The following is a 27,806-nucleotide window of genomic DNA, read 5'->3' on the forward strand; positions in this document are numbered from 1 at the left end:
TATTATGGGTTCTAGCATATGAAATAATTCTATAGAGTTTAGAAATATAATCACCTCTGTATAATTTCTGTCTTATGTTAGCACTGTTTATAATAGCCAGGACATGGAAGCAACCCAGATGCCCATCAGCAGACGAATGGATGAGGAAGCTGTGGTACATATTGAAATTTTTATAAACATTTATTTTTTCCCAGAGGACTTTCCTAAAGTTAACTTTCTAAAATTAGCTGGCTAAAAGGCTCACCATTAATATAGATATTAACTGTCCACCCTCTGCCTTTATTTTTAATTAATTGAGATTATTTAATAATTGCTTTTTAAATATAAGATTAGCAGCCATCCCAAATAATTTTTGCAGTAATTTATTATTGCAAAAATAATTGTATATTTATACAAGTGAACAACAGAAGTTTAGAATATAAAGCTTGTAAGAAGACTCTTATTGCCAATTGCTCATAGAATGCTCATCTGTAATTAAATAAAAATATTCCGATGTTTATAATAATCTGAACAACTTGACTTATTAAAACACTGATTAGGAATGATTGTCTCCATGTAATATTATCAGTGATTGTGCAGAAGTTCAGGGATTTAAGATACGATGCTGAAGTACGTATTTGACTATTCAGTCATTTCTTTAAACTTGAAGAATAAACTAACACAATTTCAGGTAGATGCCTGGAAAGAATTTAGTCAAGTTTAATGGTTTTGTACTCTGGCTTTGTTACTTTAATTTTTTTTAATATTTTGTTTTGTATTAAGGTATAGCCAATTAATAATGTTGTGACAATTTCAGTTGAACAGCACAGGGGTTCAGCCATCCATATACATGTATCCATTCTCCCCTAAATTCCCCTCCCTTCAGGCTGCCACATAACATTGAGCAGAGGTCCATATGCTATACAGTAGATCTCTGTTGGTTATCTGTTTTAAATATAGCAATGTGTACATGTCCACCCCAAACTCCCTAACTATCCCTTTCCCCCATACTTCCTCATCCCCAGCAACCATAAGTTCATCCTCTATCTATGAATCTTTTTCTGTTTTGTAAGAAATTTCATTTATATCATTTTTTGATACCACATATAAGGGATGTCATGCTATGTTTCTCCTTCTCTCTCTGACTTTCTTCACTCAGTATGACATGGAGTGACGGTCCATTCATGCTGTTGCTAATGACATTGTTTCATTCTTTAATGGCTGAGTAATATTCCATTGTATACACATACCATGTCTTCTTTATCTGCTCCTGTGTCAAAGGACATTTTGGCTGCTTTTATGCCTTGGCTATTGTAAACAGTGTTGTAATGAACATGAGGGTGCAAGAATACTTTTGGATCATGTTTTTTTTGCAGACATATGTCCAGGAGTGGGATTACAGGGTTATATGGTAGCTCTATTTTTAGTTTTTTAAGGAACTTCCATACTGTTCTCCATAGTGGCTGTACCAATTTACATTCTCATCAAAAAGTGTAAAAAGATTCCTTTCTCTTCACATCCTCTCTAGCATTTATTGTTTGTGGAATTCTTTTATGATAGCCATTCTGGCTGGTGTGAGGCTATATCTCATTGTAGTTTTGATTTGCATTTCTCTAATAATTGACAATGCTGAACGTCTTTTCATGCGCCCATTCACCATCTGTATGTCTTATTTGGAGAAATGTCTATTTAGATTTTCTGCCCACTTTTTTGAGTGGGTTGTTTGTTTTGATGCTGTTACAAACAGCATCATGAGCTATTTTTGTAAATTTTGGAAACTAATCCCTTATCAGTCAGGGCTTCCCAGGCAGCGCTGTGGTAAAGAACCTGCCTGCAAATGCAGGAGACGTAAGCGACACGGGTCCTATCCCTGTGTGGAAGATCCCCTGGAGAAGGAAATGGCAACCCACTCCAGGATTCTTGCCTGGAGAATCCCATGGACAAGAACCTGGCAGGCTACAGTCCATAGAGTCACAAAGAGTCAGACACTACTGAAGTGACTTAGCACAGCACAGCACAGCACCCTTATTGGTCACATCATTTGCAAATATTTTCTCCAAACCTGTGGGTTGTCTTTTTGCTTTGTTTATTGTTTCCTTTGTTGTGCAAAAGCTTTTGAGTTTAAGTAGGTCCTATGTGTTTATTTTTGTTTTAATTTCCATTATTCTGGGACACAGATTGAAAAAGATACTGCTGTGATTTATGTCAGAAAGTGTTCTACCTATGTTTTTATCCAAGAGTTTTATAGTCTCCAGTCTCACATTTAGGGCTTTACTCCATTTTGAGCTTGTTTTTGTGTATGGAGTTAAAGAATGATCTAATTTCATGTTTTTTACACATAGCTGTCCAGTTTTCCCAGCACCATTTGTGGAAGAGACTGTCTTTCCAACAATGTGTAGTCTTGCCTGCTTTGTCATATATTAATTGACCAGAGGTACATGGGCTTATTTCTGGGTGTTTTATCTTGTTCCCTTAATCTATGTTTCTATTTTTGTGCCAGAACTAGACTGTTTTGATGATAGTAGGTTTGTAGAAAAGTCTGAAGTCAAGGAGCCTGATTCCTCCAGTTCTGTTTTTCTTTCTTGAGATTGTATTGACTATTTGGGGTCTTTTGTGTCTCTCTACAAATTTTGAGATTTTTTTGGTTCTAGTTCTGTGAAAAATGCCATTGGTAATTTGATAGGGATTGCATTGAATCTGTGGATTGCATTGAATCTGTAGATTGCCTTGGGTAGGATAGTCATTTTGACAATATTGATTCTTCTAATGCACAAACATGGTATATCTTTCCATCTATTTATGTCTTCTTTGATTTATTTCATCAGCATCTTATGGTTTTCAGACTACAGGTCTTTTGCCACTTTAGGTAGGTTTATTCTTCTGTATTTTATTCTTTTTGAGGTAATGATAAATGGAATTATTCTTGAATTTCACTTTCTGATCTTTTGTTGCTAGTATATAAAAACACAACAGGTTTCTGTGTATTAATTTTATAACCTGCAACTTTACCAAATTCATTGATGAGTTCTAGCAGTTTTCTGGTAGCATTTTTAGGATCTTCCATATGTGGTATCTTATAATCTACAAACAGTGACAGTTTAACGTCTTCTTTTCCAATTTGGATTCCTCTTACTTCTTTTTCTTCTCTGATTGCTGCACTTGCTGTTTTAATTTTGTACATATTTATTTAGCACCTACTATCTGCTGATAATTCAAATACTGACAACCAGCTAGTAAAGAAGGAGGTCCTTGTTCTCAATGTGCTGATAGTATGGGGATTTTAAACAATTTATACAACTGCCCTAGACTTCTGTCTCTTTTCTTAGTCTGTCTCCTTTCTTATGATAGGAGATATTAATAAAGGTCACAATGATATTAATAAAGGCCAAATTGATGATGGCAGGCTATATTTCTTGTATCATGTGCATAATATATTTATTAATATCCCAATTGTCTCAACCATCCTTTAGGGCAGATGAGCATGAATCTGCATGCTCAGTTGTGTCTGACTCTTTGCAGTTCTATGGACTGTAGCCCACCAGGCTCCTCTGTCCATAGGATTCTCCAGGCAAGAATAATGGAGTGGGTTGCCATGCCCTCCTCCAGAGGATCTTCATGACCTAGGGGTTGAACCTGTGTCTCCTGTATTGCAGACAGATTCTTAACCACTTGAGCCATCGGAGAAGCCACACGCACAGTTTAATAGTCATGGGAGCATGTTTGGAGTCCAGAACCCGGGTTTGAATCCTGTTTGCTGTGTGACTTTGGGTATGCAATTTAACCCCACTGCTCTTAAATTTACTACAAAATTATGACAATTAGATTATTTCTTTCAGGGAACTTGCTTGGATAAATGAGCCAGGCTCCCAGAAATTGTGAAGCTGGATCCATTCACTGGATTGTGAGCCCTCTGGTCCTCTCCCTCTTACTGAACCAATCCTGGAAGCTGAACTTATTCTGTCTAATTTGTTTGTGTGTGTGTGTGTTGTGTTGTTTTTTTTTTAATTAGCATGCTGAATTACTCTCTTATGATGGAGGAGAAGTCACAAGGAGGCCAGGAAAAGAGCAGGAGAGACATACTGAAATCGACCAAGCAGGCATGGGCTCCCCTGGATGAGCAGCTGCCCCCTGGCTCTGAGGAGGAGGACCACAGTCTCACCACCCCCATGCTGGGTGAGAACAGGCCATCAGGGCTATTTGAAACCAAGCTACTGTGAGTGGTGAGGGATGTGGAGCTTTGGGCTGAGGGCAAATGATTTTAGAACAAGGACTTGACTGTGAAGATGCCAGTATTGCTGGTATGATAACCAAAAACTTTTATGAAATGGGCACATCTGACTTAACCTACAGACATTTAAAATACAAACCTTAATGGAAACAGACCAACTAAAGAATGAACTCTGCTTCCTTTCCACTCCAATGTCCCCTCATTCTAAGTCTCCTAGGACCCCAAAACTGTGGAGTTCATGTCAGAGATATGAGGCTTCTTGCGGGACATCAAACATCTTATTGAAAGGCTCTTATTTGCAGGTCTTTGCACAAGGTGTTGCTACTAATTTTAATTGTTTAAAGAATAATAAATAAGAAAATATTTGTCTTTTCACTATGATTTCTTATTTACTTGTTTGTGATGTTACTATTTGATGGCTTTTCTTCCTTGCCACCACCAATTTATTCTATCACTTCACAGTAACTCGGTTGAAGACTAAGCACCTCCCATATTCTCTGGCCTTTTTGGTTCACCAGACACCTTGTGAGGGAGTAATTCGGGTATCTTACTGCTTCTTAGGATAAAGTCAGAGAAAATAAACCCAGAGAACTTGTAATCAACTGGAAAGGAAGCAAATATTTACAGGAAAAACTACTTTTATAGCCTTTCCTTTTTGCCTCTTGACTAGTTTGTTGAGCCAGTGACAAAGATCCACCTTAAAAGACTGGTACTTTCATAACACAGGGTGCCTTTGGCAATTCTGGGACTGTAGTGCAATTTGCCCTAGAATGAATGCAAATTTACTTTCTAACCTGGCAGAGAACTCCTTGCAAATAAACATCACTGGCTAGCTGCCTTAGGTAAATGTGATTCAGTAAGGAGAGTCTCCACATGATTTATATTCAACAAGGAAAGGCAAAAATCTCCCATGCTTTTTCAGCCTTTGTATCATACCAGGTAATTTAAAAATTATTCTAACATTTCTTGCTCTTTTTTTCCTTTTAACATTTTCTTTCTCTTTAAGTTATAGTCTTTTGGCAAGTTTATACTTTATTCTCAGGAAAAGCCAATTATGGAAAACAGGAGGTTTTGCCTTGGGGGAAAAATGACTCTGCGTATAGAAACATGTGATTAAATACTAGGAAATGGACCTATTGGGTAGTGGCTAAATAATGAGATGATATCTCTTCACCTGGTTATGCTTTGACTGACTGCTCTGTTTCTCATTTGCAGAAGATTCCAAACAAGAAATAATTCAGCAGTGGCTGGACTCTGGATTCTTGTAAGTGTTTCTTTATGCCCTTGCATATCCTTCTTGCAAAGATCCATGAAAACATGTGGGTCACCCTTCTGGGACAAGGTGTGACATATAGGAATTTTCATTTTAACTGGGTGTTTGAAGGTGTTTGCAATAATCTTTTATTGCAAAGGTTATATATCCACTTAAAAGTACAAAATAGAATAATACTATTTCAGTCCCTAGCTGTTCATTGATTTCTTAAAGTCCTCTTGTCATAAAGCTTAGCTCTTCATTTACTCTGGTCTATTTAATTAAAAAGTAATTTAGCATAATTTTGTTGTTTGACTCACAATACTTTTGTTTCTTTATAGTGTCTCTGTAAATGAAAATTTTCAGCCAGTCGTCGACCACATTGGTAAGACAAGAGAACCCAGAAGCAGTTATGCTTTGTGGACCTGAGTAGATGTATTAAAATGTTTGTTTGACTAAATCTTTTAAAAATGAGAATTATCAGAGTTTCCTAGAAATGAAGCAGATCTTGGAAACCATTCAGCTCAATCACTTTGTGTAATAGGTAAGACAAGTTCAGAAAGGATAGGTGTTATCAAGCAGCGGATTGGGGACTAGAAACCAGAACTCTTGCCCATATTGTTAGCTCAGACTCTTAACAGAAAACTTGCTGGGTCTGTAAAGACATTTTGCAAGGATGTGATTATGGAAATGAAACTGTTTAATATCTCCTTACACTGTCTTATATTTTTATTTCTAAATCTAGTTTCTACCCTTCAGTCTTAAAATTATATCTTCTCTTTCAAATGATGCATTTGTTCTCAAAAACAACAAATGACTGAATTCTAGAGCAAACAGTGCACATATCAAGTATGTATTTCCAAGGCAGACAACGTGGCACACTTGTTACGTTGAGATTTGATAAGAACATTATAAGAAGAAAAAGAAATTTATCTACAGGTCTCACAGTTTCCATCTTCACTAAATCAAATATGGTATTTCCTAGAATGTAAGACTCCTCAATTGTAAAATGCACCCACATTTTAAGTACCACTCAGATAAGAAAACAAAACAACCATCCATGTTGATTATAATTAGGCATTGTAATAGGTCACACTGACTACCAGACACATCCTGATTTCATAGTTGTTAAAATGTGAAAAAAAAAACTGTGTTTTAAAATTGATGAAATGCCCTAAATAACGTATGTAAAAATGACATAAAACAAAAATTTAATGACTAGAGGGAAAATTATTAGTCTAATTGTTACTTACTTGGCTGGTTTTAATTATTTCACTTTCTTCACTGCCATTTAAATTAAGATTGACCATTTGCTACAAGCCAGTTTAAATTTAAGAATTTTTACTTTAAAATCTAGGTATATCATTAAAATTTCTTCCTTCTCTAAGCTTATTTTTTTTTAATATGAAAGTTTCATGATGCCAAAATCTCTAAAGATGCTTGCCAATAAGTTGAATTTAAGTACCTTTGTTATTGATAGTTCATTCTCAAGAAAAGACAAGAAGTTAAGAAATATAGCCAGCATTTCAGATCCCTCTGATATTTCATCTTTCCCAGTTTTTAGTGGGAGGTCTGGCAACCAGTTCTGGGGTTCTCAGTAACTGTATTAGAAGCTTCACTTCCCAGGAATAAAGACAAATCATGGCCCTTCCTCTCCTCTGAATCAAGTCAATGAAATAAAGGCTTGAAGTGAAGACCTGGAGGAAAGAAGGGGTAACAAAATGACTCTCAGATCAGATACACAAGGTTTTTATTTCCCAGGGTCCTCACCTTTGGTGAGGTTTAACAGCTTCTTACAAGTTTAACTGAGCCTTCATTTTTACAAGGCCCTTCCTCATCTATCATATTTTAAGCTCAGTAACCTAGCAAGGCTGGTGTTCATCTATGTTTCACAGGTGAAGAATCTGAGTAGTCAAGTGCCACAATTTTTAGTCACAGCTGGTTAGAGGTGGGCAGAGGAGCCTGCAGGCAGGCAACCTCTCAGCCCCTCTGTGTGCTGGTTTTGCCACAATGAGCTCAAGGCATCCCAAGTCTAGGGGAGCCAAACACTGCCCCAGGAAGTGGAAACTACAACAGTAGTAGCAGAAACTGGAGACCTGAGGTCATGAGGAGTGTTTCAGAGAGAAAACTATGGTGAAATCAAAAGGAACTGAAGTAGAGAAAGGAAAGGAGTCTCTGCTGGAGCGGAAATCCTGAAAAAACTCCCATAATCCCACTATGATGTAGAGTGCTGTGTTCATTCTTAGGGCAGCCATAAACAATTACCACAGAATTGGTGGCTTAAAAACAGAAATTCATTCTCTCACAGTTATGAAGGCTGAAGGTCTGAAATAAAGTGTCAGCAAGGTTATTCTCTCTCTGAAGGTTCTAGGGAAGAGGCCTGCCCGGTCTCATTCTCATGGCTCCCATCAACCTTGGCGTCCCTTTCATCCTCGCATCCTCCGCCTCTGTCTTCACATGGCTGACTTTCCCTACTGAGTCGTCTCCTCTTCTCTTAAGGACCCCAGTCATTGGATTTAACGTTTAAGCCTCTCCTTTACCCAGTATGACCTCACCTTTACTAATTATATCTGCAGAGACCCTGTTTCTAGATAAAGGATATCTTCTGAAGTGAAATTTCAAATACTGAAGTGAAATTTGGGTGGATACTATTCAACCAACTACAAGTAGAAATCATTCTGCTGTTTGCTTCTCTCAGTGATAATTCTAAGGCTTTCTTCATTAAAATAGCAACAACATCCAAGTGCCTGCTTATCTTTCAGGTGACCCCATACCTCCCATGGAAAACATTTTAGTGGGCCTCAGATAAAATGAAGAAGTGGAATAAGGTTTCAGTGGCCCTGTTGCTGATTTCCTCCTCTGTCTTGAGATGGCCAAGGTCAGGTCTTGGCTTCTTATGGTGATTCTTTGGTTTTCATGATGCTCTGTGGCTCCCTAAATTCTAAATTTTATTTAGCTGGAATCTGGTTGGCCCATCTTGTTCACCACAATTATGCTAGGTAAAGCCCCTTAACCCTTGGCAGTTCAGTGTCTTCAGTAAAACTCGGAGGGGAAAGAAATTAGTACATGTCAAGGGCACACAGGCTTGGTACTCTATATGCATATTATCTCGTTTACCAGAACCATCTTCTGAGGTGGATATTATCATTATTAACTTTTGCAAAGAGGTAAATGAAGCTCAGGAAGGTTAAGTAACTTGCCCAAAGTAACCAGTCAGGAGGAAAGTGAGCTGAGATTTGAACATGGGTCTGTCTGACTCTGTAGCCACATTGCCTCTCTAGACTATAGTATGAATTACTGTCCATGTTATGCACGGATGCCCCTGGGAGTATCCTGGGAGGAAAGCTCTGCATCAGCATCCCTGCTGGAACAGGCAAAGCATGAGCAGAGTGGGTCAGCTCCCTGGCAACCACTTCCGCTTCCACCTCTTCTGACTCTTGTACCAGCTTTCAGGGCCACAACTCAGTTCTCTTGAATTTAAATTTTTCTAAGTGGGACAATGCTAATTTTTAAATGTCAATCAAGTATCTGTAGAAATACAAAATGGCCACATCTGGATCTTAAAATTAAAATAAAAAAGATGCATCAAAGAATTTTCTGGCAAATCATAAGTCATTCTACCTTAACTCTAGAAATTTTAAATTATAAGAAACTAAGCTCTTAGAAGGAGAAGGTAATGGCACTCCACTCCAGTTTTCTTGCCTGGAAAATCCCATGGACAGAGGAGCCTGGTAGGCTGCAGTCCATGGGGTCGCTAAGAGTTGGACACAACTGAGTGACTTCACTTTCACTCTTCAATTTCATGCATTGGAGAAGGAAATGGCAACCCACTCCAGTGTTCTTGCCTGGAGAATCCCAGGGACGGGGGAACCTGGTGAGCTGATGTCTATGTGGTCGCACAGAGTTGGACATGACTGAAGTGACTTAGCAGCAGCAGCAGCAAGCTCTTAGAAAATTGACATGACTAAGGAACTAATGCTTAATAGTTGGAAAGTTCCTTTTCTTTTCCTGAGGCTCACTAGGTTTCTGATCTCTATACATTTCAGTCTCAAAAGTGATAATAATGCTGATTATTATGAGTAATAATTATCATATATCAAGTGCTTATTGCATATTTGAAAACTATTGTGACGTACTCCTCAAACAAGGTGATTGATTAATTTCATTAAATACTGAAGAAACAGAAACTCAGTAAAGCTGAGAGATTTTTCCCAAAACCACATAAAGCCAAAGAGGTGGAAATGTGATTTGAACTCAAGTCTGTTTGATTTTGAAATTTATGCTCTTCTTACAAGAAACCAGTATACTGCACACTGGTGTAAATCTATGGCTGTTAGTTTCCTCCCTAGACTTTCTTTATTTCTGTGAACCAAGCTTGGATAGCAAAAAAGGACACTTCCTAAATTTAGGATTTTTTTATGCTGATAAAACCTTATTTCATTTACACTTGAGGTACATAAAGATTTTTAAATTATTAATTTCAAAAAGTATAGAGGAAGATATAAAAAGGTACTCTGAAATTAATCTATAAAACTCCTACAACTCAAATTTGCCTCAGGTTTCTTCAGCCTGTGGGTAAACATCACATTACAATGAAATTAGTACACCAATTCTGAGAGATCATTGCCTTTATCTCGGTGTCACAGGGTCCATTGTAAAGTATCCCCTGTAAATATTAGTATTTCTGGGAGCCAACAGAAGATGCCTCACATATTTTTATGAAAGGGCTGACTTCCACTGTCACTGCTGCTACTCTAACAGAATTTCCTTGGTGTCAACATATGGACAATTCATGTCTCATCACTTCCTGAGGGTCTGTTCTTCTTGTGTTCCTCTGGTGTTCCAATTCTTACAGAATTTATGGAGACAGTCTTTTCTGTTACATTGCATATGCTGACCTAGGTAGCATTACTAGTGTTCTGGGTCACACAAAACTCATGATGGGAATCAACTTTCAGCTTCTTCCTGCAATGCGTATCTTTCTTTGAGTCTTAGACTTAGTCTGGAGACTAGAGAACAAATACGCGATCAACTCCATTTCCATGCCCTTAAGCACACAAAACTTCTGATAGATTCCCTTTTATTCCATTCTCCAGTTATTTAACAAATATGCATAGACTGCCTCCTACAAACTGGATACTTCATTAATATTGGAGATGCTGAAGAAAAAAGATGCAGTGGAGATAGACACAACAAAGAAATAAATATATAATAAGGCAGGAGTATAGACAGTGAGGTTAAATGTCTGATAAAGTACCTTTGAGTAGCTACCTGAACAATGTGAAGGGGTGGTGACATTTGCTTATTTGTAGGATGAACTGTTCAAGGCACATGAGACAGAATGTGCAAAGGCCCTGGGATGAGAATGTGCTCTCTATATTCTAAGAATAGCAAGGAGGCCTAAATGGTTGCAGCTAAGTGAGCAAGGAATACAACAAAGAGCTATGAGTTAAAGAACTATTCAGAGGTCACATAATTTAGGGCTATATCCCTGTAAAAATCTTTCTTTTTATCAGAGGGAAAATGTTTTATACCAAAACATTTGTATAATGTTTTATACAAAGTAGTGGCATAGCCTTGGTTCTTTTTAACAGGACAGCTGTAGTGGCTACTTGGAAAAAAAATTCTGTTGGAGAAAAGGTGAAACCAGGGAGCCCCGTTAGGAGGCTAAGGAAATAACTTATGGAAAAGAGGATGAGGGCATAGACCAGGGCAATAGCAAATGTTGCAGAGAATAGTGTTAGATTCTGGATATATTTGGAATATAGGTAGGATAGTATATGCTTGTGGATGTAGAATATAAAAGAGAGAAAGAGAAGCCAAGGATGACCACAGTGAATTTTGCCCAAGCATTTGGGCAGGGTGCATGGTCATTTATTGGAATGGGAAGAACATAGAAGAATCAGGCTTGAGGTAAGAGATGCAATTTTAGGCATGCTATGATTCAAATACCTAATAGAAACCCAAAGAGATACTAATAAATAGGCATACATTAGTACAAATTGGAAATACAAATCTCAAGTTCAGGGGGAAATTCCAGGAATTAATAGATAACTGTTCTGGTCTAGATGGCATATAGATGATGATAACCCAGAAGTTCAAATAAGGTCACCAAACAAGTGCATAGAGACAGAGAAGAAGCCTGAGAGATACGGAAAAACCAGCAAGGGAGGAAGATGAGGAGAAGGTCATGAAGTAAAACAAAGAGAAAGAGAAAAGTGTCTGGAAGATGAGTAAAGTTAAGGTGTCCAGGAGGGAATGATCAACACGGTCAACTGTAATTAATGGGTTACATATGATGAGGAATGAGAATTGGCCATTAGGTCTGGCAATTAGGTCACTGGTGACCTTGAAAAGAGCTATTTCAGAGGAATAGTTGGGGAGAAAGGCTGGTTATACTACCTTCAAGTGAAAAATGGGAAGTGGAAACAAAAGTATTTGGAGGAGTGATGAGGTAAAAGGGAACAGTGACTAAAATGATAGCTGGAGGAGAGGTGGAGACAGAAGAAGATGTTCTTTTTCTGGGGATGAGAGCTGTTGCAGCTAGGTGTGTTGGCTGATGGGAATGATCCAGTGACCAAGATGTACTGAGGTGATTCTGACACTTTCCCTGGCTTCCCAGAGCCATCAGCAGAGCCTGGATCTCCCCTCTAGGACCTTGTCTCTTGAGGCTTTGAAGTCTCTTTCATTGAAACACTGCTTACTCAGGTTCACTTACTGATAGAAATCATTTGGGCTTCTCCTTTTATGAAAATTACCTTAAGGACCTTGCCCCTTCTTTCTTTATGAATATCAAGAATTACAAAAAGTTGGACATCTACCCATACTACTTACATCCCAAGTCTTCTCAAAGGATGGTTTTGTACTTTCTGCCCTGTCTTCTGACAAACATTAGGGCATATTAGTGGAGTGGTTCCACAGTCTCCTTTTTATGTATCTTCAGAGAACCATCTGATCAGGGCACATGGATAACTTACAGAAAAGAGCCTCATGGGCATCCTTCAGTTTCGTTCTTTTTCCTTTCTAAGAACCACCATCAGTGGGCGCAGACTAACTCCGCTTGGTCACCAGCTTCACAAGCAAACAAGTCAGATTCTTGGCTTGAGCTCCATAAGGATCCACAGAACTTCCTTTAACCACAGACACAGTACAACATTTCAGATCCTCTTTGGGGTCACTGGTGGTGCTACAGGGATCATGGTCATGGATGTTAAGGGTCCTCTTCTTAGGTTGCTGACTCACCCTTACTCCCAGATTCCACTGTAAAACTGTGTATAAGAAAGCTTGGAGAGTGGAGCTGATGTGTGGCAAACCCAGGGCCATACAAAGAGCAAATCCGACATCAGCTCTGTCTGCCTGTGGAGCACGCCATCCTGATGCTACAAGGGCAGACACGTACACCAAAAGCATGAGCTGACACGTAGTTTTATATATCATGTTTTTGTTTAGTAACACATCCACACATATCTGTGAGTGAAAAAACTGGAGCCAAATTCAACAGCACGAGACAGGTTCTGTCAAAGTTCGGCTCAGTGCCATAGATTACATGATGGGTGCTTAATTCATTTGTCATTTTTACTATTTAGACATTTCTTCACTGTTTCTCAGAGAGGCCCCTGAAGAGTAAACCTATCCCTTTCCAGAGGAATTTTTTAAATAATAAGAACTTGCTAACTCAAGTTCTAAATTTGTGATCTATATTATAGGAATAGGTTAAAGTAAATCCAGTGAAACATAATAGATGTTCCCTTTGAAAACATTATTAGAAAATGTGTTAGAGATGAACATATTGAAAAATAATCCTTTTCAAATGAAAGCATTCAAAGCAGAGAATCGTGCAAGGTGAAGGATGCAAAGATGTAAAATATATGACTCCTGCTCTCAAGTATGTTACTCTGACTTTTCAGGGCCATTACAGTATGAATATAACCTATACCAATTTTCTACAAGACTGTCTAGTCTTATCTCCTCTCATTACATCCCTAGTCCATTCTCTTTCTTCATCCAGTTCTTCCTGTCTTAAAGTCTTTCCTGTTCTGTTTACCTCTTTTTCTCCTTTTGAGATCTTACCCAAGTCCCGTGTCCTCTGTAAGGCCCTTCCTGACATCTGCCCCAAGAGACTCAGATTGTCTTCTGAATACCAGTCATACCCATCATGGGTTCTATGCTTATGACACTTGGTCTGTACCACCTCAAATTAGTAAGATATGATCGGTCTTATTAACAAAATTGTAAAGATCACTGAAGCAAGAATCATCTCTAACACAGCTGATTTCCCTAAACCTAGTCAACAAAAAGATATCTTAGTAAAAACTGGTCCATAATAAAGATGATTTATTCAGATTGGAAAATCTCCAAAGAAAAAATGAGACCTGAGCTAGTCAATCAAAGAGAGGTATAGTTTTGCAAAAATAGAGAGACAAAGCATGATAACGTCATTTCCTGGAACCAAAAGGAGCTTGAACAAAGGCACAGAATGAGAAGCAAACTGAATGTGTGCAGGAAAGTATGCAGAAGATGATACAACTAGAGAAATGGTTTCATGCTAGGGAGCAAAGGGAGATATTTTTCTGTCAAATAGGGTGTGATCAGTTTATAAATACCTTCAAATCCAGAAAGAGAGTATCACCCTTTCTTAGCACAGACATGGCAAAGACATATCATCTCAGGTTCCAGGGAAAGGATGGGTAGTGCAGCTGGGGTCTGTGTTGAGTAGAATTGTGAAGCCATATCTTTGTTCACCTGAATAGAGAGTCATGAATAATAACTAATAATTCCACTGGTGTTGCATTGGGGAACTGAAGCAGGTGTTTCCTCTTTGCCATCTCTATTGTAATGAGTTATAAACGGTTTCTGAGAAGAGAAATGACAGATTCCAGTGTTCATCCTGGCAATGGGAAGAGGTCGCATGCTTTGGAAGAAGCTATCCTCAGGCTTAAGGTGATGAGGGCTTGGGCTGGGTGTCAGCAGAGGAATAGAGAAGAGTCCACAGCATCTGTAAAATAAACAACTATCTGGTTGAACAGAAGCATAGCGTCACAACTAGCTTTAAAGTTCTGAGCATGAGGGTCAGGGAGAGTGTCAGAGTCTCTTCTTTGTAAGAAAATAGTTTAATAAATTGCCAACTGAGGCAAACAAACCCTTTAAAGTGCCTCTAGTATCTTGGTCACACAGGAGTTAAATATACAGAAAGCTGCAGAATGTTATTATTTTAGAGCCCTGTGAAAATGTAATTTGATTAGTCTATTGGACGATATTCCAAAGAACCAAATGTCTTCCATGAATCAGTCAGAAATGCTTAGGAAAACCAAAATAAAAAATGCTTTCCAAGCCAATAAAGGTGCTAATTAGTGCCTTCTGCATATCTCACTACATCTTCTCCAGTAATACATTTTGCAGGGTTAAGTGCAGTGTCTGCTGCTTCAGATGGCAGAAGTCCACCTAACAGTAGGGAGGATGGCTGGAGACTCAAGTATCTGAAAGGGAATCAGAACAGGCGTTTTAACCCATGTAATGGGATGTATTCAGTAGAGCAGGGAAATTTTTTTCTCACTTTAATTTTCCTTCAGCTCAGCCCTTAGGGATCTTGAAAATAGGAGGACCTCAATTTTTTCTTTGTTGCCTCCATGCCTTTAGAGAGTAAAATCTGGTTTTCAAAACCTAACAAGAGTACTATCTTGGAAGGACAAAGAAATGGAGAAAATATAGAACCAAACAGACAGAGAAGCAGTAAGAACTGAGAAGGCCCAGCAATAAAAAGGCTTCCCAGGTGGCACTAGTGGTGAAGGACCCGCCTACCGATGCAGGAGATGTAAGAGACGTGAGTTCAATCCCTGGGTCAGGAAGATCCTCTGGAGGAGGAAATGGCAACCCACTCCAGTATTCTTGCCTGGAGAATCCCTTGGACAGAGGGGCCTGGCGGAATTCAGTCCAAGCGGTCACAAGAGTCAAACAGAACTAGCAACTAAACCACCGCCACCAGCAGACTTATGTGGTGAACACGGGCCCATCTGTAGTAGCCCCACTCCTTCTACCTGCAGAAGCTTTGAGGAACACTTTGTAACAGGAGCAGTTTGTTTGTCCCATGATGGCATTCCCTGGGTGTCAAATTCATGCTCTGATCCCAGACTCCAATGCTTCCGGAAGCCAGGCAGGTGGGTGCTAATGAACCAGGCAGACTGGGAGAGACTGCAGAGAACTGCAGAGCACGTCGTCTAGCAGAGAGGCTGCCCTGAAGAGAACCACACTGCTGCTGGACCTTCTGGGTCTTAATGAACGTCTAACAATCCCAGTGCTGCTGAGAACTAGACTACCAGCTTCTGGCTCATTATTGAAAAAAGGCAAAAATGCAAGGGGCCGACCCTTAACAAGCCTGTCTTCGGGTTCCAGGAAATTTACTTTATAAACCAACGAAGTGGAAAACAAAAAGAAAACTAAAACCAAAAAGCCCTCAAACAGGCGTAGAATAATAGTTTCACGCTGTCCTGTGCAAGTTTCAACTGTCTGGGTCCAAACACTGGGAAGGCCAGTTGCCGCATCCACAGTCACCACAGGAAGTAAACACATAATAACACTGAAAATGCCCCTTGGTCTCCTAGGACACAGGGAGCCCCGAGGATGCAACATGGAGTTGAAAAGGTGAGGTTAATTAATTTCTGATCATTGTATTATAATTTAAAAAATCAGGCTTATCTAGTGAGTTTAAATCTGAGCTTGGCAGCAGAGAAGTCTACACATCTGAATATATTGGACAGAGATTGACATTTGTGTCATTTTAAACAAGATCAAGACAAAAGAGGATGATGAGTCTAACAAAAGATGTAAAAGCTATATCTGAACATTAGTGAGAGTGGGGTTCGAGTAAGGAGAATCAAACATCTCACCCAGCCCCTAGTCATCAGCAATATCTGGGCCTTAAAGGGAACAGTAAAGCAGAAGGAAAGAAAGCCTTTCCCCTGCTGATGCTATAACTGTGTAAGGCTTTCATGTGTGTGTCTTCAGACCATAAAACTCCCCCACTGTGAATGAGCAGGTCCACTTTGCACATTTCCTAGAAAATATGTTAGCTTTAAGGGCTCCTTTTTCCCTGTGGGGCTTCCCTGGGTTTCCTGGCAACCAGATCAGTCCTGAAACTGGACAGCAGAACTGCGGGGTGTGATCCATGGAACATGGCCAGTAAATCTGTGTGGACACTAGAATCCCATGAAGAAGCCCTGGGTGAAGGGACGTAGAAGTTTCTGGATGACTTGGATTTTCTATGGGGCTACAGTTTTTGAAACAGTGGAAACAGTGTCAGACTTTATGTTTTGGGGCTCCCAAATCACTGTAGATGGTGATTGCAACCATGAAATTAAAAGATGCTTACTCCTTGGAAGGAAAGTTATGACCAACCTAGATAGCATATTAAAAAGCAGAGACATTACTTTGCCAACAAAGGTCCATCTAGTCAAGGCTATGGTCTTTCCAGTGGTCGTTTATAGATGTGAGAGTTGGATGGTGAAGAAAGCTGAGCACCGAAGAATTGGTGCTTTTGAACTGTGGTGTTGGAGAAGATTCTTGAGAGTCCCTTGGACTGTAAGAAGATCCAGCCACTCCATCCTAAAGGAGATCAGTCCTGGGTGTTCATTGGAAGGACTGATGTTGAAGCTGAAATTCCAATACTTTGGCTACCTCAGGCGAAGAGTTGACTCATTGGAAAAAACCCTGATGCTGGGAGGGATTGGGGGCAGGAGAAGAAGGGGACGACAGAGGATGAGATGGCTGGATGGCATCACTGACTCGATGGACATGAGTCTGGGTAAACTCCAGGGGTTGGTGATGGACAGGGAGGCCTGGCATGCTGCGATTCATGGGGTCACAAAGAGTCGGACACAACTGAGCAACTGAACTGAGCGGAACTGAACAAATTTTATTCAGTTTGTTAGCACGCAACAAGGCTGTGCTAACCCTTTTCATCAATATCTGAAAACGGGTCATTTCCTCTCTGACAGTTTGAGCAATTTACCGTGACCACAATGTCAGACCCCCAGTCTGGACATATGCATTCATTCACAAGTTCCAGGAAATCCAGCGCAATAGCCAACAACCAGAGAAGACTAATGTAATGGCAAGAGAGGTGGCACTGGCAGAATATGAAGCCAGATATTCTAGGACTCTACAATATTTTCTGTGAGAAATGCTGCTCAGAAACTCCAGAATTCTCTTGAAACATCCCACCCTCGCCTTCTCCCACGGAGTCCACAAGTCTGTTCTATACATCTGAGTCTCTTTTTCTGTTTTGCATATAGGGTTATCGTTACCATCTTTCTAAAGTCCATATATATGTGTTAGTATACTGTAACTCTGAATAAGCTAACTAGGCACAAATGGAGCCTGACTTTGTGAGATACATGCCAAGCAATAGATGAAAAGGGGGGAGAGAAATAGAAAAAAATAATTGCTTAAAATGATAAATATTTATTTTAACCTTTCATTTTGGACAACCTATTATTTAATTCATCAAGTCATTATAACATGACTGCGAAAAATTATACCGTGCTTGCGTCTATAACATGATTAATAAAGCGGCAAATAGGCTTTCTCTCCATGTGACAACTTCAATCAACTGGCATTGGTTTTATGATTTGAGAAGCTTTGAGGCTGATTTCAGTGAGCAAGAGTCCTGCAGTGGATTAGTACTGCCTTCCAGGTGGCTGTATTAGGACTCCCCTGATATCTCAGTTGGTAAAGACTCCACCTGCAATGCAGGAGACCCTGGTTTGATTCCTGGGTCAGGAAGATCCACTGGAGAAGGGATAGCCTACCCACTCCAGTATTCTTGGGCTTCCCTTGTGGCTCAGCTGGTGAAGAATCTGCCTGCAATGCGGGAGACCTGGGTTCGATCCCTGGGTTGAGAAGATCCCTTGGAGAAGGGAAAGGCTACCCACTCCAATATTCTGGCCTGGAGAATTCCATGGAGTGTATAGTCACAAAGAGTCGGACATGACTTTTATGTCACTTCACTTCCAGGTGGCACTAGTGGTAAAGAACCCGCCTGCCAATGCAGGAGACACAAGAGACAAGAAGTCAATACCTGCATCTGGAAGATCCCCTGGAGAAGGGCACAGCAACCCACCCAGTATTCTTGCCTGCAGAATCCCATGGACAAAGGAGGCTGGGGGGCTACAGTCCATGGGGTCACAAAGAGTCAGACACGACTGAAGCGACTTAGCATGCACACACACCGAAGTGAGAGATTTGAACAGATAATGTTTTTCAAACTATGGATCTTGGAGGTGACTCACAGGGTGAAAGAAGAGCTAAATGGGAATCCACTCTGTCCAGAACAACTCTCCTTTTATATAATTAAATTACTGGAAGTTTGTAAAAGAATTCCTCTGCTAAAACCCATATTTTTAAAACTATAGATATAACAGCAAAAAAGACAGGAATTTGGAGTCTATGTTCATTTCTAATTTGATTCATAAGTTAAGTCAGATAAGAAGTGTCACATATTTACTATAATGGTCATTTATCCTTGAAAGTGCAGACGCCTGCTACAGGATTACCTCATGAAACAGGTCCTGAGTACTGCATCAGCCCCTGAATAGGCCTCTTTGGCATCCGATATGTAGCTCTTCTATCCTGTCCTCAGCACCACTAACCAGGCAAATGGACTTTCGGCATCATCTTTCTCACATGTACTTGTTTGCTGAAAAGCTTTTTGTGATTTTCCATGTCCTGACACATACCTATAAACTCTTTTTCTTACTTTCAGGTAAGCTACAAGACAGTCTGTTGACAGTGTAGTGTCTTGAAACAATAGCAACAAACAAAAATAAATTGTTGCATCCTACTGACCATGGGAAATTCACTTACTCTGAGCCTCAGTTTGTGTCTCTGTTAAGTGGGGATGAGTGATACTTGTTTTATGGATAAATTTTGTGCATGTAACATGCTTAACACATTGCTTCACACAAAGATAATGTTAAATAAACAGTAACTGATTATTGTTATAATGAACTTCCCAGGTGGCTCAGTGGTAAAGAATCCGCCTGCCAGTGCAAGAGATGCAGGAGACAAGGGTTCTATCCTTTGGAGTAGGAAATGGCAACCCACTCCAATGTTCTTGCCTGCAAAATTCCATGAACATAGAAGCCTGGTAGGCTGCAGTCCTTGGGTCACAAAAAGAGTCAGACATGACTAAGCATGCACCCACTTATTATCACTATAATACATAATAAAGGTAATGATAAATTTCTGGATCTGCTATATTTGACTATGTGATCATGGGCTCATTACTCAACTTTCTGTGAATTTCAATTTCCTTATCTGAAAGATAAGAATAAGTGCTAAATCATAAGACTGTTTTAAGGATTAGGTGGTACAGATTAATGGAAGATACTCCAGATATGCTGTGTCCTTCATGTATAGTCTGTCCTTGTTCCTCAATCTTATGTACCAGGAGAGAATATCCCAAAATGTCCTGTGATCTAATCAGCTTAGCCCTGTCACTATGTTTGGCCTCTTCTTTCATGACAACACCTCTTCCATTTATCAAATTATTCCCATTCTTAAAAATCCAAGACAGGTACTTCTTCCTCCATGAAACCTTTGCTGACTGCTTCCTTCGCCACTGACTTCCCTCTTCACTGAGCAAGTATCCCATTTCCTCAAGGGCCTGTCACACAATTTAGCCATTAATTACATTCTGTCTTGTTTGCTACAGAGACGCCTTGTATCTCATGTTGATAACAATCTTGGATATGGAAATTAACCCCATGTTGGTTCAGTTGAGGGTGAGAAAAGTATTCCATGAGAAAACAAGGAAATTAAGCTCATCCCCTCTTTTTTGTTGCAGTTCCTTTTCCTGAAAAAGGAATGGTTCAAATGACTGTGAAAGACTACATGAGGTAGGTGGCAGGACTGCTGTTTCACTCCAGGGTTTTACTGACACATCTTTCATAAGTGAAATGGAAGTGAGGAGGTCTCTTAGTAATGCCATGGGTCTTGGCATCTTGTCACTGGTTCAGCTAGCGCGCCTAGACTATTTTCACCAGCCTTGAGAAAAATAGAGGTTCTTTAATTGTCCTAAAGGAGTAAGCAGATTAAATCAGTAAATGCTGACTTAGAGGGAAATTTAATGAAAATGTATTCCTAAATGGTATTCTACTAAAATTCAGCTATTCATGAGAACCTGTTCATAGAATAGTTACATTCATATTTTCATATTGCCAATGTCATTGATCATCATGCTATTAACTAGATAATATTACATATAATTTCCAGTGTTAGGTAGAAAGCAGTCTGAGCTTCCTAATACGAGGATAGACTAAGTCTCAAAGTGGTCCCAATAGCAGCAGCAATAGCATCTGTGAACTTAATAGAATTCCAAGGCACCTCAGCACACTGCCTCAGAAACTCTGGACCTAAGGGTCAGAAATCCATGTTTTGTAAGCCTTTCAAGTATTCTGAAGCACGCTCTGGTTTAAGAACCACAGGAGCAGACTGTGCGCATTGGAGGCCTGGGAGCTCTGCCTCCTCTGCTCCAGTCCCTCCTGCATTTTCCAGATCACTCAAACTAGTCGCAAACCAAGTATTCAATACTGTATTCTTCCAACTCGTATCAATTCACATCTCAAGTTCTACTTGGGCATAATTTTTCCCTCTTAGAAGATTATATGTTTTTGCTACTCAGAACCATATAGAAATAGGGACCACAGAAATTCTTCCGGCAACTCCTTTTGTGGAAGAGGAAAATAAGAGTCAAGGCCAAGGACTCACCCATGCCCTTCCAGCTTCCTTAGAACTGTGACTATACGTGGCTTCCCCTGGATCCAGGTCCAGGCCAGTGACTACTGAACAATACAAAATAAAGTACGAATCTCAAACACAGAGTGAAAAAAAAATTATGGCAGTCCTAGAACACACTGAGAGGATGCAGTAAGTGAAAGGTATCTTCTGCCTGTCTTCCAAGAAAAGTGAAAGTGCTAGTCATGTCCATCTATTTCTACCCCATGGACTACAGCTCACCAGCCTCCTCAGTCCATGGGATTCTCCAGGCAAGAATACTGGAGTAAGAAGCCATTTCCTTCTCCAGGGGATCTTCCCCATCCAAGGATCAAACCCACATCTCCTGCATTGCAGGTGGGTTATATACTGTCTGAGCCCATGCACTGGAGAAGGAAATGGCAGCCCACTCCAGTGTTCTTGCCTGGAGAATCCCAGGGACAGAGGAGCCTGGTGGGCTGCCGTCTGCGGGGTCGTACAGAGTAGGACATGACTGAAGCGACTTAGCAGCAGCAACAGAGCCACCAGGGAAGCCCCTCCAAGGCTCCCAGAAAGCTCAATCATCTATTAAAACAGAGTCTTTATTTTTCAGAAATGTGCACTTTCTCACCCTTAGGGCAAAGAAGCAATTGAACAAAGAAAAGGTAGTACCCAGCTATTCTTACCAAACATCGACAGGACTAAGGCAAATTCAGGAGCCCATGTAAGATAATTTGGTCTCCTTGGGAGAATTGATATCAACATTGTGTTCTTCAATAAATCACAATTTTTTGCCAACTTTTATTATATTTGATGAAACTAGATGAGTTATAGTATATCCAAGCTATACAAAAGCGAACTATAACAATCCTATTCTGTTTGGAAACACTTTCAAGTGACTTGTACTGCCTATTAGGATAGAGAGACACACACTTTTGCTTTTGCCATAATAAAGGGAAGCCCAGGTGGCTCAATGGTTAAGAATCCACTTGCCAATGCAGGAGACACAGGTTCAATCCCTGGGTCAGGAAGATCCCTTGGAAGAGGAAATGGCAACCCACTCCAGTATTTTTGCCTGGAGAATCCCATGGATAGGGGAGTCTTGCGGGCTACAGTCTATGGGGTCTCAAAAGAGCTGGGAACAACTAAGAAAACTGAGCACACACACAGAATAAAGGAGTTTGCTAGTGTTGCATATGGTTGGCAGCACCTAGAGAGTGTTAACTATGCAATATGGACTCCTCCACCAATATGGGAATTAATGCAGAGATGCTTCAGTGACCTCTGAAAGAGATGCTTACCATGCCTCTTTCATCCCATAATCTTAACTTCTTCCTGAAAGTTGGTACCTTGCAAAGCTGTATTCCTGAAAGGTTCCCCAATGATTTGCCATCTGTCAAAAGTGAGACATTCTGTCACCTTTGTAATGAGCTCTGTGAGCACCTAACACCTAAATTCTCACACCTTCTGTAACACAATGCTCTTGAAGAGAAGAGCAATTCCTCTGCTGCATGCAGTCTCTTCTTCGAAGGTGTGGCCATTATGAGATGATGAGAAATGAAGAGGAAATGCAAGTGTTTGCTCTGGAAGGGAAAGAGTCACAGTGACCTCCCAGGAGACTCTCTAAGTCAACACATCTCATCAGTGATATTTCCCCCAACTGCAGATCTCTGCATCCATTTTCAGAAACTCCCACTCTCTCCAGAGGGACCAGTTTCAACTCTTGCCATTCTGCTGCCAGTATACCCCAAAGGTATGTGATTTCCAGGCACTTTTCATCCAGAGAAATCGTTCTGTGCAACAGTGGGTTTCATGAAATTACAAACAGGCACTTGAGAAATACTTACTGAATGAATCAGTGAGAGAATGAATAAAGGATTTCCAAACGCCAACCTGCAAGAACAATGTGAGTCAGTGACGTTGGACTAAATATCTGTCATTGGGGAAATGGCCAGATAGACCATTTTACGGTCTCACCCATTTTATGGAATTCTATATAGTGATAAAAGGAACAGACAGAGACAACTTTACCAACTTAGAATGATCTTTAAGTTATATTTTAAGAGGAAAAAAATCAAGATGCAGAAAGATACATAGAATATGTTACTGTTTATAAAGCCAGCAAGTGAAAACTATAAAGCATATATGTAACTACATTAAAAAAACTGCCTAGGAGGATACACATAAATTCAGTAGGAAGGGAGTCAGGACTGGTAGGGGTCATAACCAAGGGGAGAGAGACCCTTATGCAAGATATTACAATTTGTAACAAGGTGAGTGTATTTTACGCTTTTCTTACATGGGTAAATGCAGATAAAAAGAGTTAATGATATAGAAAATATTTTTCATGACAAATCAATCAATACCTATATTCTTGGCCATGAGAATGTGAGCCATTAGAAAACAAGATTATGTTATTTTTGTTCTTTTTTGTACCCTGGGTGCCTAGCAGAGAGCCTAGAACATGACAGATGTTCAATAAATATTAGGGTAAATGAGTAAGATAAAAATTTGTAGATGAAGTCAATAAATAAAAAATTAAATATTTCATTCAAAATTTAGACTTTTTTGCAGGAATTTTTTCTCCCTCAAATTTTTTTCTATATTATGATATCAAGTGATTGGCACTCCCAGTTCATCAGTTCTTTCCAATGATTAAAAGATCCAGCCCGAGCCATTTAAGTCCCACAGTAGTAGTTCTTGGCTTATCTTTTCTTCCTTGGTATAATCAGAAGGCAAAGCACAAGATCTCTATGTCACATAAGAAAGTGTGAACTTGATGTTGGAACGTGATGCTGGGTGGCCTGCCAACTGAGACTGTAGGTGGCTATTGTTGAATATGTGGATGGCTAAATAAATGAATTGTAGTTAATACAATTTAAATGCTGGCATCATGAAAGTAAAATTATCCAAGCTATCTCAAATAAGCTCCCTAGACTTGCATGTAAAGGTAAACAGAAACTTTTAAAGATGAACCTAGGAAAACCTGATTAAAAGTTCTGGTTCCCATGGAGTCCATGAGTTTTAACAAGTCATTAGCCTAGTCACTAAAAAGTTCAGTGATTAGGAAGTGAGGTGGTATATATAAATATAATTTCCAGATAACTGAAGGGTATCATTTTAAGTGCCAACACTGAATAGAAGAACTTGAAAAAATACTTCTTTTCAGCCAAGTCCAAAAAAATACAGAACTTATTTTAACCCCACCTAGGGACTTAAACTCGTTATTTGTGATCAGTCTTGCAGTGTCCATTTAGTGATATCCTCAACAAATTTGTGTGACTAGGGATGCCCCAGACTGATACTCTTTTTAATTATTTTAATATTTAATAATTTAAATATTCTTTAAATATTTTTCTTTTAAAATATTCTACTGTTTTCAGGATTTTTTTCCTTCTGTTTCATATTGACATCATCTACCATTTTTTGTGGGTATCACTCCACTGCTTCTGGTTTTTGCCCCACAATCTCCCTGCTCCATCTAATTTAACATTTCCATGTTGCGAATGGAAAACCTGTTAAGTAAATTCATTGTAAAGTACAGACAAGCAGTCCGTGAGTGGGGGTAATGGACTGTCCTTTGAGGAAGTATATATGAACTCTAGTAAATACACCATCTGTTTTTGTCTATTCAAACTCCTCCTTTACTTAATATCTGGAAGATTGAGTGGGTGAAGTGACTAGGAAAAAAATGACTTTTGGTTAAATGAACTGTTACTGGATAAAGATATTCATATTTCCACTGCAGCATTCCGGAATGGCTGGAATTTTGGGAAAAAGATCCAGTGGAGATTCTCTTGGATCTGGGGTTTGGTGCTGATGAGCCAGACATCTGCACTCGAATCCCAGCCAGATTCCTGGGTTATGGCTCAGCAGCCAGAGGAATCAACATCCCTGTTTTTCTTGAAGCTCAAAAGCAGCGAATGGACACTGAGAACCCTAACTTGTACAGTAAGTGAGGGCCACTTGGCATCAGAATCTCAGCAGTGGCTATGAGAATTCAGATGAACCACAGTACTGGGAGGGATGGGCCAGGAGGTCTGTGCAGTATCAATCAACCCTCAGAGCTCAGGGACTTCTGAGACAGAAACAGGCTTATGTCTGATCACTCTCCATGTTCAGTGTGGATTGGTATATACATGAGGGGGAGGATAGGCTTCCCTGATGGCTCAGATGGTAAAGAATCTGCCTGCAATGTGGGAGCCTCAGTTTCAGTCCCTGGGTCAGGAAGATCCCCTGGAGAAGGAAATGGCTACCCACTCCAGAATTCTTGCCTGGAGAATCCCATGGACAGACGTGCCTGGCTGGCTATAGTCCATGAGGAGGAAGAGGGATCTGTTCCATGATGTTTTCCTTATCTATGGACTTGACTCCACTGTCTGGAACATACTGGCTGGCAATAATAGGGAAAAGGTGGAAATAGAGAACCATTTGTTGTTGTCCAGTTGGTAAGTTGCATCCAACACTTTGCCACCCTATGGACTGCAGTACACCAGACACTAGGCCATAAAGCCTCCTGCTCAGAACTTACACATATCAAGTGTGTTCAGATTTCATTGTCCAAAGTAAATCATGTGGCCACACTTAACTCCAAAAGGGTGACAATGTGCAATCCTACTACGTGCACCGAAGATAATACTATACTGGTAAATAGCACTAATACATACTGTAGCTGCATACCCAGAGGTCAGAGAAACCAGAATTTGGCCAGTAAGTGAAATCTTAATTTTCTCTTCTATGAGGCTTAGACCACTCTTATTCCACCATGAGCTGTGATTGGTAGTTATAAATATGTCATATCTTCAGATTTGTGGACTAACTAGACTTCCCTGGTGACTCAGATGGTAAAGAATCTGCCTGCAATTCAGGAGACCCGGGTTCAATCCCGTTGCTGAGAAGATCCCCTGGAAAAGGGGATGGCTACCCACTCCAGTATTCTTGCCTGGAGAATTCCATGGACAGAGGAGCCTGGAGGGCTACAGTCCATGGAATCTCAAAGAGTAGGACATGACTGAGTGACTAATGCACACTTAGATCTTATAGTTATCATGCATGCTAGAATTTTTTTTCCAACTGGTGGTCAGTTGGAAAAAAAAACTGTCTAGGACACGACTGAGGTTATTCTTGGGGTATGTGTACTGTGCTCAAACAATTTGGGAGAAAGATGGCTTGCAGTTAAACAAGTTTAATTACTGCAGGATTTGTTTAACATGCTGAGGGGCACTCTCAGTTTCCTGGAGGGAGTGCAGTGCAGTGTTTTCAAAATCATTTCAGTACAGAACCTCTCTTAGAGGAGCCTTGAAGAACATCTCCTCCATGGAATAGCTTGCAGAATTCTGGACTGGGAGCATGCCAAAATTCTATTAATGAAATAAACTCTTCTGAATAAATTCACTGAAAGGGAAGCCAAGGGAAATGAAGTGTTTCTCTCAAATAGATATCTGGAACAGAGGTTTTGCTTAGATATTTCATCTCAGTTTCTGTTTCCTCTATTTTCATATGGGTGAAATGGGTGTCAGAAATCTCAATAATAACATTTTTTAAAAAGAGTAGGCAAAACTGCAGATGTTGCAGTATAATGGTTCTTTACCTTTAGAAGAAATTAATATCAGTCTTTGTTGTCTCCTCCTCCAAGCTGCACAGAGATGCAAAATTCTTGATCTATTCTTTATTTGGGGAGAATAGCAACACTTACTGATATTTGAGGACTGTGAAGTAAACATTGCACAGATGAAATTGACACCTAGACTACAGGGAAACGAGAAGTCGGCCCCTGATCCTGTAACTGCTGGCCCCCTCTATTTCCACCACTTAGCCCTGTGCTAACAGTGCATAGTAACTATTCTCACTCAACACTTACAAGTACACTTTCAACTCAAGAAAGCTGAGAAGGTCAAATGCAAAATAAGCAATAATAAAATTAGTTGGTTGTCCCAAAGACAGAATGGAAAAGTATGTCTCATCCAAGGTCAGTACAAAAAGTTCAAACTTGAAGGGATGAGAACGGGTTCATTGTTCGGTGTGCCCCAAAGCAAAACAAACAAAAATCCTCATCCGACACTTCACGCTGTTATGTTCTCTGAATTACCTGAACCAATTAAAATTGATAGGCTTTGTCTAAGTATTAAAATCTTCTACCGAATGGATGCTAACACAATCATAAAAGTGGAATGATGATTAAATCATGTTCTTAAGCTTACAACTAAATTTAAGTTGGAAGTGTAATCAGAATGTTTCTGAAAACATCTGGAACTCAAGAGTTTCTCTAGGTCTCAACAGAATATCATCGTCCTCCATAAGAAGCCCATCACATTGGACTAGAAGGATGAATAGTCAGTATCTTCCATTTTCAGGTGAAGGACACAAATAGGCACAATGATTTGCTTGTGGAGAAGGCTGTACCATTGCTATGATGGTGCAAACAGAACAGAGAACAGTTTCTACACCAAAGGGGCCTTTGACCACTGCTGAGCTATGCAACCATGCATGTACCACTGGGGTTGAGAAAAGTTTCTGTAATAAAAACAAAGTGTTCCATTTCCATTGCTGTGGTTTTATTATCTGGAGATACAAAAATATATTTTACAATTTTTTCTAAAT

At 39.8% G+C, this 27,806-nt stretch overlaps 1 protein-coding gene across 2 annotated transcripts in view; it reads left to right on the plus strand.

Moving 5' to 3' along the window:
* The window catches only part of ITPRID1 (ITPR interacting domain containing 1), a 116,498-nt gene that overhangs the window by 25,149 nt on the left and 63,543 nt on the right, over positions 1-27,806 (plus strand). For both annotated transcript variants that reach the window (XM_070468219.1, XM_070468216.1), the window contains exons 3-8: positions 3,989-4,152; positions 5,423-5,471; positions 5,801-5,844; positions 20,299-20,350; positions 22,873-22,959; positions 24,955-25,157. In XM_070468219.1, the coding sequence (XP_070324320.1) occupies positions 3,990-4,152; positions 5,423-5,471; positions 5,801-5,844; positions 20,299-20,350; positions 22,873-22,959; positions 24,955-25,157 (598 nt within the window). In that variant the 5' untranslated portion in view covers position 3,989. The remainder of the gene's footprint in view (positions 1-3,988; positions 4,153-5,422; positions 5,472-5,800; positions 5,845-20,298; positions 20,351-22,872; positions 22,960-24,954; positions 25,158-27,806) is intronic.

This window comes from Odocoileus virginianus, chromosome 1 (assembly GCF_023699985.2).
Source record: "Odocoileus virginianus isolate 20LAN1187 ecotype Illinois chromosome 1, Ovbor_1.2, whole genome shotgun sequence".
Classification (NCBI taxonomy): domain Eukaryota; kingdom Metazoa; phylum Chordata; class Mammalia; order Artiodactyla; family Cervidae; genus Odocoileus; species Odocoileus virginianus.